The sequence below is a fragment of the Cnephaeus nilssonii genome (assembly GCF_951640355.1).
Source record: "Cnephaeus nilssonii genome assembly, chromosome: 22".
Taxonomy (NCBI): domain Eukaryota; kingdom Metazoa; phylum Chordata; class Mammalia; order Chiroptera; family Vespertilionidae; genus Cnephaeus; species Cnephaeus nilssonii.
The window spans coordinates 25,524,307-25,542,736 of NC_137093.1; the positions used below are offsets into that span (position 1 = coordinate 25,524,307).

Sequence of the window (18,430 nt, forward strand, 5' to 3'; positions counted from 1 at the left end):
TAAATTAAAATGTATACAGTGGGGTTCCAGGTACAAATCTTTGAAAAAGGAATCCTGCTGACTGAACCCAGTTCAAAACTACTCTCTAAGGCAGGGGTCCTCAAACTTTTTAAACAGGGGGCCAGTTCACTGTCCCTCAGACCATTGGAGGGCCGGACTACAGTTTAAAAGAAACTATGAACAAATTCCTATGCACACTGCACATATCTTATTTTGAAGTAAAAAACACAAAACGGCAAAAACACCCGCATGTGGCCCGCGGGCCGTAGTTTGAGGACGCCTGCTCTAAGGTCTGAATTCATCTCCTTGGTTTCCTGGCTTCCCCAAAACTCTCATCTGTTTGACACCTCACCTCTTAGGTCATTGCTCAGGCCAGGTTACTCACCCGTCCTCCACTCTGAAACAGACCCCCCCCCCCCCCCCGCAACGTCCTACTTTCCTTACCATCCTACAAACATTGACTGGAACCCCGCGGTGCCACGTGTGGGGTAGCACATGAAGAAAAGCATCTGCGTGCTCAGAGACCGTGCTCCAGCGGGGAAGATGCACATCTAAGCCATCAAGAGAGCATAAAGCAGAGCAAGTGACAGCTCACACCTGCCAGAGGGACCGTGGGAGTGCAAAGGGGATGGACGATGCTTGGAGGACAAGGGCCAGCTCGCTTCCCAAAGCAGGCAGCATCTGAGCTGGGCCCTGGAGAATGAGAAAAATTTTTAGAATGAAGAAACGGTATTTTTATGGAGGCAGAAAAATGCGCCATAAAAAAAAAAGAGGGCCCAGATTGCACTGGGTGGTGGGAGATGGGTTTGGAGGGAGAGAACACTGGAACGATGACAATGAAAGCCACTAGTTATCAAGGGCCTGTCTGTGCCTGCTGCCGAGTAGGTATGTTCCCCATCCTTTCTTTTTTGCCTACAACAACTATTGAAAAGGGAGATGGCATTTTTTTACAGAGGAGGAAACAGACTTAGTAAGCTTCAGGAACTTTGCCAAGGTCACATGGCTCAGGAGGCAACTGAGGCAGCGTGTGAACCAAAGCTTACACTGCAGACCTACTAAGTGACCTATGGTACCCCTGTGCCATCCTGGTCTCACTGCTTGCCCTGCTGAGGCGATGAAGGACCAGATACTGCTAAGGTCTTTGAAGAACCTTGAATGCCAAGCTCAGAGTGGGGACTTTATTTCGTTGGTAATGGGGGTCACGGAAGATTTCAGGGCAGGGAGCGGCAGGCCCCAGCTGTATCTTCAGCCTTCAGAGCTGGCTTAGGCCCCACTTGGTCCAAGGAGCTTTTTGGACATTCTCTGCCCACCAACCTTCTTGATAAGAAACCATTTGCACCATTCTCCAAATGCTCCACTTACATGAGTCTTGTCTTCCTCCAAAGCTCACTCACCCAATCTGGCCCAAGACCTGCTTTGGGATCTTCAACAGCACCCAGTATGCACGGTGCACACAGTAGGTACTCAATAAACATTAGCGTGACCCATCACCCTGCGGAGGCGGCATGGTGGCTGTCCCTTGGCTAGAGATCTCCTTGTCCCACGTTAGGACTAAAGACACAAGTCCAGGGTGGGTACAAACCCCAGGACAATCTTTTAGGAGCTTCCGGGGGCCGGCAGGGTCACCCTCTTTGGCATGGCCAGCAAGACTACTCCTCGATCAGGCAACTGTCTCCCTCAGCTCATCCCTCATCCCACCCTACTCCCATTCAATGCTCCTGCCACGGTCACTGTTAGCACCATCATTACTGAGTGTTTACTATGTTCTAGTACAGTGCTAATTCAGACGTCTCATTTAATCCTCACAGCCACCGCACAAAGCTGGTTCTATTATTACCCTTTTTAGATCCCGAGGTGTGGAGAGGTTACGTAACTTGCCCAAAATCACACAGCCAAGTGTGCGTTGACATTTTACTCAAAGCCCCTGGGGTACCGTTTCCACCTCAAGTGACTGGCGGGTGGTGTAGGAGTCAGGCTCTCTCAAAACAGCACCCTCGGGTCCTCCTGCCAGGCCCACCCTTTCTTTGCCCATTGCTCTGCCTGACTAACGCTCATTCACCCTTCAGTACCCAGCTCAGGATCCCCCTCACTTAGGAGCCTTCCCTGGCTGCGCATGTCCTCCCACTGCTCCCGAGGCCTCCCTGCCTACACACCCCGCTTTGGTCTGGATCGGCAGCCTGGACTTCCTCCTACCACCACCCTGATCACACTGGAGAGAAGCTACTGGTCGGCTTTTCTCTCGGACCCCGGGCAGCTCCAGGGCAGGAACCATGTCTTTTCTCTTTGCAGCTCCAGTGCCTGTCGCAATGGCTGCTGGGGTCCTTGACTCGTTTCCTGAATGTCCTGGCCCTGGGAAGCCAGAATGAAGAGAAGGCACCGGGTCCCTGCTCTCCCGAGCCCACCGTCTCGCAACCCTGGTGCTCAGTGTGAGGGGAAGGACCGAGGCGGAAAATCAGAGCCAGCCACTCAAGGAACCCGTCCCAACCAGTCCTGTCCCACAGAACTTTCTGCAGTAATGGGGCTGCTCTACACCTGTGCAGGCCACCACTTACCCCATGGGGCTATTTCAACTTAATTTAACTAAAGTTAAAATACATATCCAGTTCTTCAACTGAACAACCCACATTTCCAGTGCTCAATTGTTATATTTGGCAAATGGCTACCCTATTGGACAGAAGAGTTTTCGATTTTCTGATAATTATCTTCCTTACATAAAAAGGTTATAAAAAAGAAACAAGAGGTTTTATAGCAGAAAGATGATGGGTCTGACCTCTAGGGTCAGCCTAGCTGGATTCCCATCCTGGCTCCCCTAATTTCCTATTTCTGTGACCTTGAACTCTCTGTTTCCTCATCTGTAAAATGCGGACAACCAAAATACCTACTCATAGGGCTACGGTGCCGCTTACAAGAGATAATCCAGGCGAAGTGTCTGGAAAGGTCTGGCCCAGCGGGAGTGCTCCGTGACTCTTAAGTACTATTAATAATACTCTTGGGAGCCGAAACTGGTTTGGCTCAGTGGATAGAGCGTCGGCCTGCGGACTGAAGGGTCCCAGGTTCGATTCCGGTCAAGGGCATGTACCTTGGTTGTGGGCACATCCCCAGGGGGTGGTGTGCAAGAGGCAGCTGATCGATGTTTCTCTCTCATCGATGTTTCTAACTCTCTATCCCTCTCCCTTCCTCTCTGTAAAAAATCAATAAAAATATATTTAAAATAATAATAATAATAATAATAATAATACTCTTGGGAGCAGTGGGAGGGCATGCGCAGCCTAGACAGTAGTTAGGAAGTAACAGGAAGCCATTCAGAAAGCAGGAAATAGAACACCAAGCTCTTGTTTCCCACGACTTCACTCAAGCCCCGGGAAAGTACTTCCTCCCACCTTGCGCGAGTAAGCTCATATTCTTGGGAAAACAGCAAGTGGGCAGGGGGACTCCGGGCCCTGGGTCTGTCTCCTCCAGCAGCCTGGCACCTCCCTGTGGCTCTAATCTCCCTCTGCAGCTGGTAATTGGCATGCTCACAGCCTCCTTAGCTTTCAGTCTCACAGGCCCTGCCGAGTCTGTATGTGGCACTTCTTAGCCCATTGACGCTGAGATCAAAGCCGGCCGGACCTCTGAAATCAGGGCCCCCCCCCCCAAAGTGTGGATAGCAGCTGAGATAGCTCTGAAAAGGGCCTACCTGAAACCTGAACACCTCCCACAGGGTCAAATGCCCAAACCCGGCTTTGGGATGGATCCATTCCCAGGCCAGCTCAGGCTAGCCAGAACTGCCCTCCGACTCTGATTCAAAATGAAATGCTTTGAGGGAAGGTGTGGGGAGGCGACATGGGAAACACTACTCAAATTCAGGCTGCGGCTTGGAACGGAACTTCTACCCTGGGCCTGGCAGGACCGAGGAGTGTCCCAGCTACTGAGTTACTGACTGTGGCCCTGAGGTCCTTCTTGGAACAGACAGAGAAGGAATTTACTTGGCACTTTTGAAATTGCAAGGACGATAACATCAGTCCGAAAGGCCACAAGGCACCGGCTCACCAGCGCTGGCGATGTCCTCAGCTTTCCCGTCTTCGGGTCCTTGTGGGTGATCTGCAGTTGGTCCAGCGGCAGAGCTGGCATTGTGCTGCGTGACCCTCCTGGAAGGAATATGGATGGGAAGGGGAGAGCAGACACATAGGCCCCGGTGCACGGGCCTGCTCGGGGCTGATCGCAGGAGCTGCAAGCGCTGGCCTCAAGGGACTCCTGACGTTGGCCTCAAAGGCCTGGTTCCTATACTAACCCAGGCTCCAGTGACCACACACTCCCCAGGTGACGCCCATACACTCCCACCCTCTGAGGACTGGCTAAACGTGCCCAGATGATCTTCATTGCGACTCCAGCTCCGTGCCCTCCCTGGCCCGTGAGCTCTGTGGGGACAGTGCCCTGGGTCTCCTCCCCTTGCTAACCTTCCCATGACCAGCACAGGCCGGTGGAGAGGGGGCCTCATCCAGATGTCTGATGAACAACAGAACAGGATACTGTTCTTACAACTCCAACCAGACTTTAAGTCGTTTGAGGGTGAAGCCATGGGCCTTTCCTCACTTGTAGAGTGTGTTAAGATTTTATAACCTTTCTAGGCATCAGGGAAGAAGGACATGGATGAACGGAAGGATCAAGGAGGATGACAGAATTCACAGAAACTTGCTAGTACAAGCTCCTTTCTACAGAGGCCCAAATCGGCTCAGAGTCAGTGAACGGCACATCGCACGTCTTCTGTCTTCCCAGCCAATGCTCTTTTCACAATACCACATGACCTGACCCACAGGAGGGCTGTGCACAGTGGCTGTATCATGGAATGAAGTGAATGAGGCCCTTTAAAAGACACGCCATAAAAGCTCAGCACCGTCTCAATGACAACATGAAGACATACTAAGGCCGGGATGGGGAAACCATCACCTCCTGAGCCCTTTCCGATAAGCTGAGGGGCCTGATCATCCCAGAGTTACATGGCCTATATATGTACACATGGATGTCCAGACCTCTGGTATCAGGCCAGGGCCTGGTGTTCGGAAGACACACCGATAAGGCAGGGTCTCTTCCCTGAGGAAGCTCACGTCCAAAAATAAAGACAAGAGCCGCGGGAGCAACATGCTTATCACGTGTTGGCAACTCTTCCTCGGCATTAACTCAGTTCACACATGTTAACTCACTTTGCATGTATTGATGTTCATGCCAACTCTAAGGTATCTTCACTTCACCAATGAGGAAATAGAGGGTACTAACACTAAGTGTTCAACACAGAACTTGGTGTATAATAAGCACTCAATAAAGTTCACTTGTTGTTATTCAAGTCCCGACCATAGGCAGAGCGCCGTGGGCTTCTTCGCTCACTCAGCACCGACTTCATTTGTTCAGGGCCTGGGAGGGTCAGTGACTATGCTTTGGCGTGGCTAGAGCTGTAACAGGAAATTTCCCAAACAAGCACAGCAGAGAAAGGGAGAATGCCACAGAGAAAGTGACCTGTCAGGTGGTTGTGGAAGGGTCGTATGACAAAATGGGAAGGAAGGGCATTAAAAAGCAAAGAGCGCCGAAACCGGTTTGGCTCAGTGGATAGAGCGTCGGCCTGCGGACTCAAGGGTCCCAGGTTCGATTTCAGTCAAGGGCTTGTACCTTGGTTGCGGGCACATCCCCAGTAGGGGGGTGCAGGAGGCAGCTGATCGATGTTTCTCTCTCATCGATGTTTCTAACTCTCTATCCCTCTCCCTTCCTCTCTGTAAAAAATCAATAAAATACATATTTTTTTAAAAAAGCAAAGAGTGAGCGTGAGCCAAGGCTCAGAGCCTGTGGTTTGAAGGAAGGGGAAGACATGGTTGGACATGCAAGGTCAGGGAGGGGATGACAAACGTAGAGCGAAGATGCTGGATAGGAAAGATGGGGCCAGTTTTTGTGTGTTTTTTTTAAAGCCTTGAATGCTATGCTAAAGATTTTGGCTTTTCATCTGAAGGCAGCGAGGGGCCATTTAAGTAGAGGAGAGATGTGATCAGAAAGAGAAGACAATAACCTGGTGGCAGGAGAGACCTCCGAGGAACCATTGGGGAGCAAAGTCTAGGCTAATCCTCTCACTCATCCACCCAAAGGTTTCTGAGCACCTCGTATCCGGGCACCGAGGCCCGCAGAATGCTCAAGTGCACCAACAACAGGCCTGTCCCTGCCCTTCACCGAACTTAGCCTTGAAGGGAAAGACAGCAATGAGTCAAACAGTCGTACAAACACGTGAATCTCAACACCGCGACGAATGCTGCGTAGGTGAGGCCCCGGCAGCTATGGCAGAGGACTGACGGGACGGAGGAAGGCTGTCGGGGAGGATGTGCGTTTTCCTCTAAAGTATGGGCAGAAACCAACGAGGCAAAGAATGAACTTGAGGTTTCCGAAAGAATGAGGACAACGATCATGACAATGTCTGTGCCCACCACGGCAACCCCAGTGCCAAGAGTCAGGAAAGCACTTTCTTTAGAAGGGGAGCTCGGGGCAAGCACCAATTACTGGAAGGCCGGGGCGCGTCCCCAGGGCTACCGCTGCCTCAGTTTCCCTGTCATCACCCTTCTGGTCTCAATTCAATACCAGACGGTCCTATCTCAAGTAGTCACTCCCCCAGTTCCTGTCCTATATTTAATGATCTCGCGCCTTTACCTGCCATTGACTGCCTCCTCCCACTAGACTGTGCACTCCATGCGGGCAGGAGTCTTGCCGGTCTTGCTCCGTGCCCAGATCTGTGCCCGGCACGTAGGAGGAACGTGACATATATGTGTGTTGAACTAATGAATGAACCGCGAGGAAACCGAACGATGCGCCGTCCCCTCACCCCAGGATGAAGTTGCGGGGGGACCGCGACTCGTTCAAGTCACTCTGGGGGGTCCGAGCCTCGAACCCCGATACTTTCTGGCCTCGTGGGGGTAAGGGGGCGACTCCAGGCCCCTGGGGCAGCACAGCCCGGGCCCTGTCGTGGAGACAGAGAAGGCCCGAGGCGGCCCGAGGCACGGCCGCGGCTCCTCCCAGGCCCGGCGCCCCGCATCCAGCCACAGACTCACCTCGGCGGCTCCACTACCGGCTCCGTGCCGCCGCCGCGCCGCCGCCGCCGCCACCGCCGCCGCGGTCCACGGTGACAGCTCCCAGTCAGCCGGCACTTCCGGGGTCAAACGGCGATTCCGCAGACGCTGATAGGAAGCCTCGGCCCGGCCCCGCCCCCCGGCGCCAACTGCCACCAGGAAGCCGGGCCCGAGGCCACGCCCCCAGGCTTAAGACTCCGCCCCCCACAAGGACCGGTCTGACTGTGGCCACGCCCCTCACCCCTCCTTTCTCCCTGCGGATGGAAGGTAATGGTAGGGGGTGATCCCACCTCTTGGAACATCCGAGTAGAATGCTCAGAGGACCACCCCTCCCGCTTCAGTCCACTTGGAGTAGGACAGACTCCTTAGCCAGAGCGGAGGGGGGTGTGCGATTGTGCGAGTTCTCTACTCCTGGGCAACAAAATGACCCCCAAACTCAGCGCCTTAAAACAATGCCACCCACATCGTAGGTGCTCGAGAAATTTTAGAGAGGAGGAAGGGAGGGAGGGAGGGAGTGAGGGAGGGAGGGGAGAAGGAAGAATACTCTATCAGGGTTAACTCTTGTATGTCTTTCATCTTTGTTTTCTCTCCTTTGCATGGAGAGATGAGTGAGGAAGTGACCTTCTAAAGGAGGCGTCCTTGTCTGAGCTAACATACGTCCAACTGGAACTAAATTAAAAAGCAATTCTGGGTATTAATCATTTGTTATTGTTCGTGGTTTCTGTGGGTTAGGAATGAAAAGAAAAACAGTTGCTGAAGGATGATCCTTCTTCAGCTTGGTCCTATTGCCCTGTGCAAAGCGTGTGTGTTCCCTGCAGGCTCCCCTCAGTGCTGGGTGCACTGGCTCCCACAGCGGCGTCACCACCTCTGGCTCCTTAGAGCCACAGAGACCAGCAGCAGCGCTCTCCAGGTGGGGGGAGATTTTGGTTATTGTTTTCCTTGGTGGATTTTGTGTTTTCTGTTATCTGTTTTGATCATGTATTATTTTTATAATTGGAGAAAAATTGCATACTTTAAAGTAAAAGAAAAATGGGGGGGGGCGTTGCTTGAATATCCCCACATCATAGCCCCTGACTTCCTTCAGGGGGAGCCATCCAACAGATCAAAGTGGCGTGATGGGTGGTTCTGGCTCAGGGAATCTCGTGAAGATGCAATCGCAGGTCAGAGGTGACTGCATTCATCTGAAGCCTTGATCAGAGCTGAAGGATCCAAGGTGGCTCATTAATGTGGCTGGCAAGTTGGCACTGGCTCCTGGCAAGAGGCCTCACTTTCTCTCTGCAGGGCTGTCTGACCATCCCCACAACATAGCCCCTGGCTTCCTTCCGAGGGAGCCATCCAAGGGATCCAGGTGGGAGCAGAAGGCCTCCGTGACCTAGCTCTGGAAGCCACACATCATCCCCTCCATTGGTCATGTCGGCTAGCCTTGGTTTAGTGTGGGAGGGCACTGCACAAGCGTGTGAATATCAGAAGACGACATCATTGGGGGCCATCTTGGAAGCTGGGTACCACCATCAATTTAAGATGAGCCTTGCCAATTGGCATATTCCAAACCCTCAGCCATAGTGATTGGGTGAAAAATACATACATGATCCAAACTTACCCAATGATAGCTAACTCCAGGATCTTCTATTGGAGTTGAAGTAAAAGAAAAGCTCTCTTTCTGATGAGGTTGCTCGCAGTAGGAATGAACTAAGCCTGGAGATTACACTAAGCCTGCCAGAGGCTGCTACTTGGAACTCGGGAATGAAGCCTGCACAAAGGAAAAGAGAGCTAAGGAAAGAAATAAGCAGGGGAGAATGGAAGAGGGGATGGCATCATTGGATCCTGAGATCTACGTGCACCTGAATACACCTGGACTTTTCCTGTTTCATCTAAGCCATTTTGAGTTGGGTTTCTGTCCTTAACATAACTTCTAGATGCTGAGTCCTTCTCATGCCATACTGATCAGAACCCACTGGGACAAGAGGGATGAGGTTGCTAACTCATGACCAGGAGTTGCTGGTATCACAAGTCACTAGATAGTGATAAGAAGTCAGTTTATGGATTGACCAGGTCAGTACACCTTGAGTATCCACCAATTGGTATCCTTTAACTAGACCAAGGGTGTTTAGGAGAGGTACATGGTGAAGGGCATGGATTGGCAATAGAGTCTGAAGACCTGGGTATTAGTCCCAGTTATACTCCCTATTCACTGGGTGACCTTGGACAAGTGGCTTAGCTTTACTGAGCCTTCATTTCCTTATCTGCATAATGGGAACAGTAATACTTGGTCAGCCTACCTGTCCACTCAGCAAACATTTATTAAGAACCTACTATGTGGTAGGTACTGTCAGTGTGCACTAATAAAAGAGAAAGATGCAAATTGGCCATACCTTTGCGACGCCCACTAGCCAATCAGGAGTGAGTATGCAAATTAACCCAATAAAGATGGTGTGTTAATTTGCATACACAGGCACTGAGTGGCCGGGGGTGGGACGCTTGCGTCGTCGCCATGGTGATGACGTAGGTGTTCCACACCGCCCCAGCTGCTCCGGGCCTCTGGGCAGTGTGGGAATGTGGAAAGGCGGCTCCAGCCAGAGCGAAGGCAGTGCCGGCAGCCAGGGGACAGAAGGCCCATTCTTGCACGTGCATCGGGCTTCTAGTAAAGCAATAAAGACTTAGTTCTAGCCTTTAAGGTTTTCACAGTCTTGTCAGAAATATGAATAAAACACGATTCACAACATGGTTTGACATATATGTACATGGTGGAATAGATATACACATGGGTGTTTAGAGATCATAAGGGAGAAACTGTCTCAGTGGTATCTGCATTGCCTTTCATTCTTTTTTTTTTTTTTAAAGTTCTTTATTGATCAAGGTATCACATATTTGTCCCCGTCCCCCTCTTTTTTTTTTTTTTTAAATATATTTTATTGATTTTTACAGAGAGGAAAGGAGAAGGATAGAGAGTTAGAAACATCGATCAGCTGCCTCCTGCACACCCCCCCACTGGGGACGTGCCCGCAACCAAGGTACATGCCCTTGACCGGAATCAAACCCAGGACCCTTCAGTCCACAGGCCGACGCTCTATCCACTGAGCCAAACCGGTTTCGGCTCTTTTTTTTTTTTAATTAAACATTTTTATTGACTTCAGAGAGGAAGGGCGAGGGAGAGAGAGATAGAAACATCAATGACCAGAGAGAATCATTGATCAGCTGCCTCCCGCATGCCCCACACTGGGGATCAAGCCTGCAACCTGGGCATGTGCCCTGACTCATGACCGAGAATTGAATCGTGACCTCCTGGTTCATAGGTCGACACTCAACCACGGAGCCAGGCCGGCCGGCTGCACTGACTTTCTGAAGAGGATGCTATTTAGCCTGAGTTTTCCGGAAATTTGGGAACCGACAGGTTGAAAGAGCTCAGGCAATAACGAAGTATCTTCATGAGAAAATGAAATAACAGCCTGAAATCTCTTTGCAAAGTGTTCCATAAATACACTAATTTCATAATCCACGCTGTCCCCAGCCAGGAAATGCTGTCTCCAGCAGCTTTCTGCTAAGCCCAGCTTTCTCTCGGTAGGCCTCGGCTCCATGTCTGTCCAATCCCCCTGCCCTCTGTCAAGTTCATCAAAGCTTCTGCTGACTCCAGAGGAATCCGGAGAATGATCACTGCAGTGAAAGTCTCCAATCACCCCCCAGGGCCCCGAGTCACAAAACATCTGCTTGTCATTCTCCCTCACCCCTCTGGGTCTTGGTGAGAAAGCAGCGTTAAATGGTGATAATGAGAACTTAAAAACGCAGTTTCCTGGCTTCCGAGAAGGGAGGCTTCATTTGAAGGCAGCTAATTATCCTCTCATTATAATTCACAATGAGTGCTTGGTTGTCTGGCCTGCTGTTGCTGGTCTGTGAACAAAAGTCGGAAAAATTGGGGGGTGGGGGGTGGGGGGAGGGATGTCTAAGTGAACACGTTTTAGAAAGCGGAGGGCAGAGAATCCTCAAGTCAAAGCAAGAATCTTCTCCAACATGTGGTCCAAACCTCTCGTTTTACAGTGGAAGGAACTGAAGCCCAGAGAGGGGGTGGAACTCGCCCAGAGTCGCCCAGTAGCTGGTGACGGAAGTCTCCGTGCTGGCTCCCGCCTAGACCCCGCCCAGGGAGATGAAAGGGGAGCTCTGTCTGCCCCACGCAGCTGAGAGACTGCGCTCAGACCACCCATCAAAGTGGCAATTGGCACGTCCGGGCCTTCCGATAATCACCAGTGTGGGATGATGGAGCCACGGAGCCAGGAGGTGGAATAACTCCTCCAGGCCTGGGACAGAGGGGGGCTAGGCGGGAAGATTGCTTCACTTGGATGATAAACACTCTTCATTGGGTAGCATCGTGGGCTTCTCATGCAGGATCAGCGTGGAAGAGCTGTCAAGAGGCAACTTCAGCTATTCTGGTGATGGGAAAGGTTCATACTTGATGTTTTTAGCCATCAAACCTGGGTTGTAATGTAGTGGAATGGTGCCAGCTCTTAAGCATTCCCCCCCCCCCCCCCCCCCGGAGAGCATCAAAAGAAGCTCCTGGAAGATATGCCTTGACCATTGTGAAGAGGGGAACCCAGCCTCCCCAAGCTCCTAGCTGTTTATTCCCCGGGCCGCACAGTCTCCAGAAGGCTCCAGAATGCAGCCGCTCTGACCATGTCGTTTCTTAAGTGTCCTGGCCTCCTCACACGTCAGGGCACTAGCGCATGCTGCTTCCTCTGTCTGAGACGCCCCCATGCTGCCCTCACCCAAGGGACGCCTCTTCGTCTCTTCCTTCTGCAGGGGATTGTCGTTCCCCTGATCCGCACGGCCCTAGCCAGCTCCCTGCGCGTCCCTGGGCAGCACTGATCACAGCTCATCATCTTACATTTTTTTGCACGTGATTATTTAATCAGTGACTGCCTCCCTCATTAGACTATGCATTCTGACATCTGTTTTGTTCACCAACCTTACCTCCAGTTCTTAGCTTGGTACCTGGCACCTGATAGGGTGCAATGAGTATTTGCTGAGCGAATGATTGAGTCAAATTACTAAGATGGTCTAGACCAGCTCTTTCGATCGCAAGTGAAGAAACCGTGGTCCAGAGCTAGGCAATGACTCACCCAGGGTTACACATAGGCATCGAATAGCTCCTTGCTAATGATTCACTTCCTTAAAATACCTTGGCACCTCGGACAGGGCCATTTTTAAGGCAAGGTTCAGGGGCTCGATTGTTTTTTATTTCCTGGACAATTGTAGTTCTTCTTTTTCTCCTTCTCCTTCTCCTTCTCCTTCTCCTTCTCCTTCTCCTTCTCCTTCTCCTTCTCCTTCTCCTTCTCCTTCTTCCTTCTTCCTTCTTCCTTCTTCCTTCTTCTTCTTCCTTCTTCCTTCTTCTTCCTTCTTCTTTCCTCACCTGAGGATATTTTTCCATTGGTTTTAGAGAGAGAGAAAGACAGAAATATTGATGTGAGAGAAACAAATCGATTGGTTGCCTCCTGCACGCACCCTGACCAGGGCCTGGGCCGGGGAGGAGCCTGCAATCGTGGTATGTGCCCTTGACCCGAATCAAACTGGGGACCCTTTGATCTGCAGGCCGATGCTCTATCCCAATCGACAAGGGCTATAGTCCCTCTTTTTAACAGAAAGCTCCCCATGAGGCAGGAATTCTAAACCTGGGTCCATGAAGTGGCTCCCAGTATCAATGCACCCCTTGCATTATACACTGGGGAGTATTTTGCAGTAAATGGGCTACAAGACTTTCATCCAAGCCTCAAAAGAGCCACATGCCCACAGTGCTAAGAACCACTCCCATCAGCTCTCTGCTGAATCTCCTCTTCCCGTTTAGCTAGAAAAGCCACACCATGGCCCGAGAAGCCCTGGTGACAGAAACATGGCTGAGTGTGAGGCTACGGGTAATCAATGGCCAGGGCTAAGTGGCTAACACATGGGTCAGAGAGAAATGCTTCTCAGCTTCAGTTGGTCGGGGTTATCAGAGAAAGTTTCCTGGAATAGGTGCCAATGAGCTGGCTGTAATGAACTGTGAAGGTTAGAGAGTCTGGAAGTGGTGTGACGGGGGCTGGGGGGGTGGAGATAGGGTCCTGAATTCCCTTCCGGAAACCCCAATGCCCTCATGATGCTCTAATCTAAACTGTCTGGTATCAGGGTCCTTTGGGTCCAGACACCAGCCTGGCTGTAGAGTTTCTTTCCACCCCCCTCCCCCTCCCTTTAGAAGGCACCGTGGGCTGCTGTGTGACGCCAGCGGCCCTTTGTCCCCTCGGTTGAATTATTCATCCTGAGAGATGAATTATTAATTTCCAATTTTGTAGAGCAAATGCCAGCCAACCAGGTAGGAATGGGGTTGGTATTCTGGGCTTGGAGCCACAGACCTCCCCAGGTGCCCCGAAGCACAGGCCTTCGGGGCCAAGAAATTATGCAAGAATCTGCAAGGGGCTCACCCTGGAATGTATTTCATTGAGGGTGAAGTTGGCACCAGAGCATGGTGCCCTGAAGTGGCTGGGCTCCCCCCCCCCACCCCCCCCGCTCCCAGGCCCCTTCCCCTCCTGGCAATCCCAACTGCCTCTGGTGCTGGGCTGCACTGCATGTCCAGCGTGGGCTCAGCTGTGTTCAGCAGTGTTTGAGTTTTTTTGAGTTTGATTCTGAGCCTAGAATCCTAGTGGCCCTGGGTTAGTCACATAGGGATTCTCAACCTCAGCACTATGTTTTTAAAAATATATATTTTATTGATTTTTTTACAGAGAGGAAGGGAGAGGGATAGAGAGTTAGAAACATCGATGAGAGAGAAACATGGATCAGCTGCCTCCTGCGCACTCCCCACAGGGGATGTGCCGGCAACCAAGGTACATGCCCTTGACCGGAATCGAACCTGGGACCCTTCAGTCCGCAGGCCGACGCTATATCCATTGAGCCAAACCGGTCAGGGCTCAACCTCAGCACTATTGATCTTTTGGCCAAGATACTTCTTTGTTGGGGACAGCTCTATGCACTGTAAGATGTTGAGCAGCATTCCTGGCCTCTACCCACAACATGCCAGTGACACACCTCCCTCTCCCCCGAGTTGTGGTGACCAGAAAGGTCTCTAGACATTGTCAAGTGTCCCCTGTGGGGCAAAACTGCTCCTACTTGACGACCACTAGGTTGGTTCTGTCACTTCTTTCATTGTTTGTTTGTTGTTTTTCCTTCAACTCATCTGTGAAGTGGGGGGGTCCAAGTAGTAATTACCAGGTTGAGATGATGATGATCCAATGAGATCACATATGGCCCTCGCTGGTTTGGCTCAGTGGATAGAGTGTCGGCCTGCGGACTGAAGGGTCCCAGGTTCGATTCCAAGTCAAGGGCACATGCCTGGGTTGCAGGCTTGATCCCCTTTAGGGGACGTGCAGGAGGCAGCCGATCAATGATTCTCATCATTGATGTTTCTATCTCTCTTTCCCTCTCCCTTCCTCTTTGAAATCAATAAAGATATATATTTTTTTAAAAAATGAGATCACATATGTGAAGTCTCAGCTTGTTTGGAGTCTCCTCCCTGGGACGTTCCTGTTCTATCCTGTTCTATGAATTGATGGTTCTCTTTTGTGCTCAAGTCCATGTCGCGGTTAGGAGTGTGTTCAGCTGCCAGTGACGGAACATGCCCCTTAAATTGACCTGGACCGTGAAGGGCAGTGATTCACATAACTGGAGACCCAGGAGTAGGTGGAGCTCTTAGGTTTGGTTGATTCAACAACTCACCCATGTCCTCATCCTCAGGGACCAGTGCTTTCTGTCTTTTTGCTCTGCCGTACAACAGCGAGGGCTCCAACTGCGATGGGTCCACTTCAGAGTCCGAGGATGGCCTCCTGCGGCCATTGGCATCGTGGGCTTTCTTACTAGCATTGACTTCAGTGCCAACAAGAACCCCTCTGTCCCTGTAGTCCAAACCAGAGCCCTTCAAGTCTCCCCCCTGCAATTTGGGATGGAATCGCCTCCCCCAGTGTGTGGCTGTGTAGATACCTAAATGCACATCTAAGCACCGACCGGATCCAGCGACGCTTCCTGAACCAATCAATCACTGTAGCTGGAGGGGAAAGAATGGACTTAGTTGATTGGATGAACCTGGAACTTGACCACCCCTTGGAGTGGAGGACATGGGAAGGTGGGGAGTTTGATTCTGAGCCTAGAATCCTAGTGGCCCTGGGTTAGTCACATAGGGATTGTCAACCTCAGCACTATTGCTACCAGAAAAGGTAGAATGGATTCTGGGCAGGCAAGAATGGGAGGTGTCCATTGTCTGAGGTCAAGAGAGTGGCTGGGGGTGGGGACATGTCCGTGTACCCGTGGAGTAGATCAGACATCTGAGTGTAATACGTCAGGTCCTCTTGGGCTCACCTTTTATTCCAACCAGAGATGGATGCGCTCAGTTGCAACTTGACCACAACTCACCTCTCTCACTTTATGCCACCGGGGTGGGGTACCTGTGAGGTTCAGTACTTTACCATGTGCAACCTGGAAGTGTGAGATGTTGACACCCCATGAGGCAACTCTTGACTAATGGGGATGGGAGCTGATGGCCGAATGCTTCCTCCTTTATTCCTCAGAGTGGATGCTCCCGAGGTCTATTTCCCAAGGCATCTCAGCGGGTCCTGAGGAATCGAGCCACCAGCCACCCATCTGAGAGCCCCTCACGGCCCACCCTTGTTCTGGCTCTTGCTCCTGGCCTGTCTTTTACTCCGACTTCCTGGGGCCACTTGCTAGATAAACTATCAATACAGAAGCTTTTATCTCAGGCTCTACTTTTGGGGGAACCCAGGATAAGTCATAGATTTATAGATAGTCTAAGATTTAGATGTCAGTCTTTATACTTTTTAGACAACTTGTGAACAGTTTTAAAAAGTAAGTGTTGTGTCTTTAAATTGGCCTCCTCCCTGGTGATCGGGGTGTTCTCAGAAGACACTGTATCCAGGGGTTGAAAGTCAAGACTGGTTTGGCTCAATGGTTAGAGCATCGGCCCGTTGACTGAGGGGTCCTGGGTTTGATTCTGGTCAAGGGCGTGTACCTTGATTGTGGGCTCGATCCCCAGTGGGGGGTGTGCAGGAGGCAGCTGATCGATGTTTCTCTCTCATCGATGTTTCTCACTCTCTATCCCTCTCCCTTCCTCTCTGTAAAAATCAATAAAATATATTTTTTAAAAAAGAAAAAAGACTCCCATCGTCCAGATACACCAAGGTTTCAGGTTCAATCCCTGGTCAGGGCACATTCGAGAATCAACCAATGAATGCATACATAAGTGGAACAACAAATTGATGTCTCTCTCTCTCTTTCTCTACCCACCCCCCTCCTCTTTCTCTCTAAATTAAAAATTTAAAAAGAAAGTCAAGACTCTTGAGATCCAGTGAGCCTCAGGCCTTTCCTGGCAGGGGGGCAGCGGCCTGCCAGCTGCTGGGCCCCGGTGGGGGGGTGAGGGGGGCAGGCAGGCAGGCAGGCAGCAGGAGCGACCCAAGATGAACCGCTCCCTGGGAAAGCTGTCAGGAGCCGACTGCAGGCCTTGAGAACTTCATCAGGATATCACCAGCCAAACCCAGAAGCCTGCCCTGCCTCCAGCCGAACCCCCGTGATTCTGACCGACGTGTCCGGACACCCACGTGCCCCTAACCCCACTCGAGCATCACGTGCTCGCTTGGGGTGGCCTGCCCGTGACGAGGCACACGGCAGCCTTTGCCGGAGATAGTGAGAGGGGCCTGGACGGCGGGCCGCCTCCCGTTCTTTAGCCGCCTTGTCTCTCGCCCACTGGCTGCAGACATACGTTGCTGTGTGTCTCTGCTTCCCGCACCCCCGGGCTCGATTTCCTCTACCCGTACCCGCTGACAATCCCTGACACTGTTCGGATGAATGCCCCATTTTCTCAGCCTCCTGGCTGCGGCCCATACACCTACTGCGCCCCCCTCCTGGTGGGGCCCTCAGCCACCTCTCCTGGGCACAAGCCTTGCTCGTTGCTGCCAAGGAAGCCAGCAGCCCCAATGCGTTTGCCTCTTGACAATCCCCTAACTCCCCCCGAACAGAAAGCCACAGCGGTGCCAGAAGGCCGGGGAGGGAGCCCCGTTTGTGCTTGTGGTCAGGCATTCCAGGGGAACTGGGGGGCCGGACCGCATGGTTACTGAATAGCCCCAACCTGACTGCGTCACTCCCCGGCCTCATGGTTTTCAATGGCGCCCCCCTGGCTGTTCAAGGGCCTGTGTGGGGTATTTAAGCCTCTCCACCTTGTCTCGTCTTGTCCCACCACTTCCCACGATTGAGCCTATCGCCCCATGACCATCCCACACTCCGTCCAGCTCGCATGCCTGTGCCCAGCTGGTCCCACTGCATAGGATGCACTCCCTACTCTTGTTCCCTTAGTACCTGACTTGCTTTGAATCCATTCTCAGCTCTCAGCTCACTGACACCTCCTCCAGGGAGCCTTCCTTCCTTTTCCAGACCGAGTGAGGTTCCTCCTATAAGCTCCCAAGTTTCCTAAAATTAGCACATTGCCTGGTACCTCCATCTATTTATGTGTTTGTCTCCGGCAGCGGGCGATGAATAATTCCTAGACGTTTAGGAATGTATCCCTAGCTTACTCATCATTCCCTCCCGGCCAACCACTGCGCCTGATGAGAGAAGGTACTCAGTCAGTGTTTGCTGAGTACAAATTAGACTTCAAAGTGCCTAATAATTTGAGCTCAGGGTTTATTCAGAGGAAATGAGATCTTAGGTGTTATATAATAACCAAAAGTAGAAAAAAATAACTCATGTGTGCGTGCATGCTGTTTCTACCCTTTTACTTAACATTACAATAGCAATTTCTTTTTTTCTTTTTTCCCATCTTGGAATCGTGGCCTTTGGAGTTAAAAGGAAATTTAGAAGTGGTCCCATCCTTCCGCTTCGTTCTCGGAGGCGCTGAGTCCAGAGTGGTGGCTGGCTCCAAGTCACCCAACGGAATGACAACTCTAAGCTTCCCAACTTCCCGACTGACACGGGGTGTCACCTTCCTGCCCCACCGCCCGAGCGCTTTTCTGAGGCACTTTCTCCGCTTTGGGATCGGAACAGGAAAACGCTTTGAAACGAGGATTCTGAAGCACCAATGGGTCGTAGTTGGACTCGCTACAACCCCTTTTTGAGAGCCTAACGACATATAAAGAACTTTATACGCCCTGACCGGTTTGGCTCAGTGGATAGAGCGTCGGCCTGCGGACTGAAGGGTCCCAGGTTCGATTCCAGTCAAGGGCATGTACCTTGGTTACGGGCACATCCCCAGTAGGAGGTGTGCAGGAGGCAGCTGATCGATGTTTCTAACTCTATCCCTCGCCCTTCCTCTCTGTAAACAATCAATAAAATATATATAT

At 51.5% G+C, this 18,430-nt stretch overlaps 1 protein-coding gene across 2 annotated transcripts in view; it reads right to left on the minus strand.

Annotated features, from left to right (window-relative positions):
• Positions 1 to 7,159, minus strand: part of ASCC2 (activating signal cointegrator 1 complex subunit 2) — a 29,345-nt gene extending 22,186 nt beyond the window's left edge. For both annotated transcript variants that reach the window (XM_079762741.1, XM_079762740.1), the window contains exons 1-2: positions 7,059 to 7,159; positions 4,030 to 4,127 (exon numbers count right to left, since the gene is read on the minus strand). In XM_079762741.1, the coding sequence (XP_079618867.1) occupies positions 4,030 to 4,110 (81 nt within the window). In that variant the 5' untranslated portion in view covers positions 4,111 to 4,127; positions 7,059 to 7,159. The remainder of the gene's footprint in view (positions 1 to 4,029; positions 4,128 to 7,058) is intronic.
• Between the last annotated feature and the right edge of the window lie 11,271 nt (positions 7,160 to 18,430).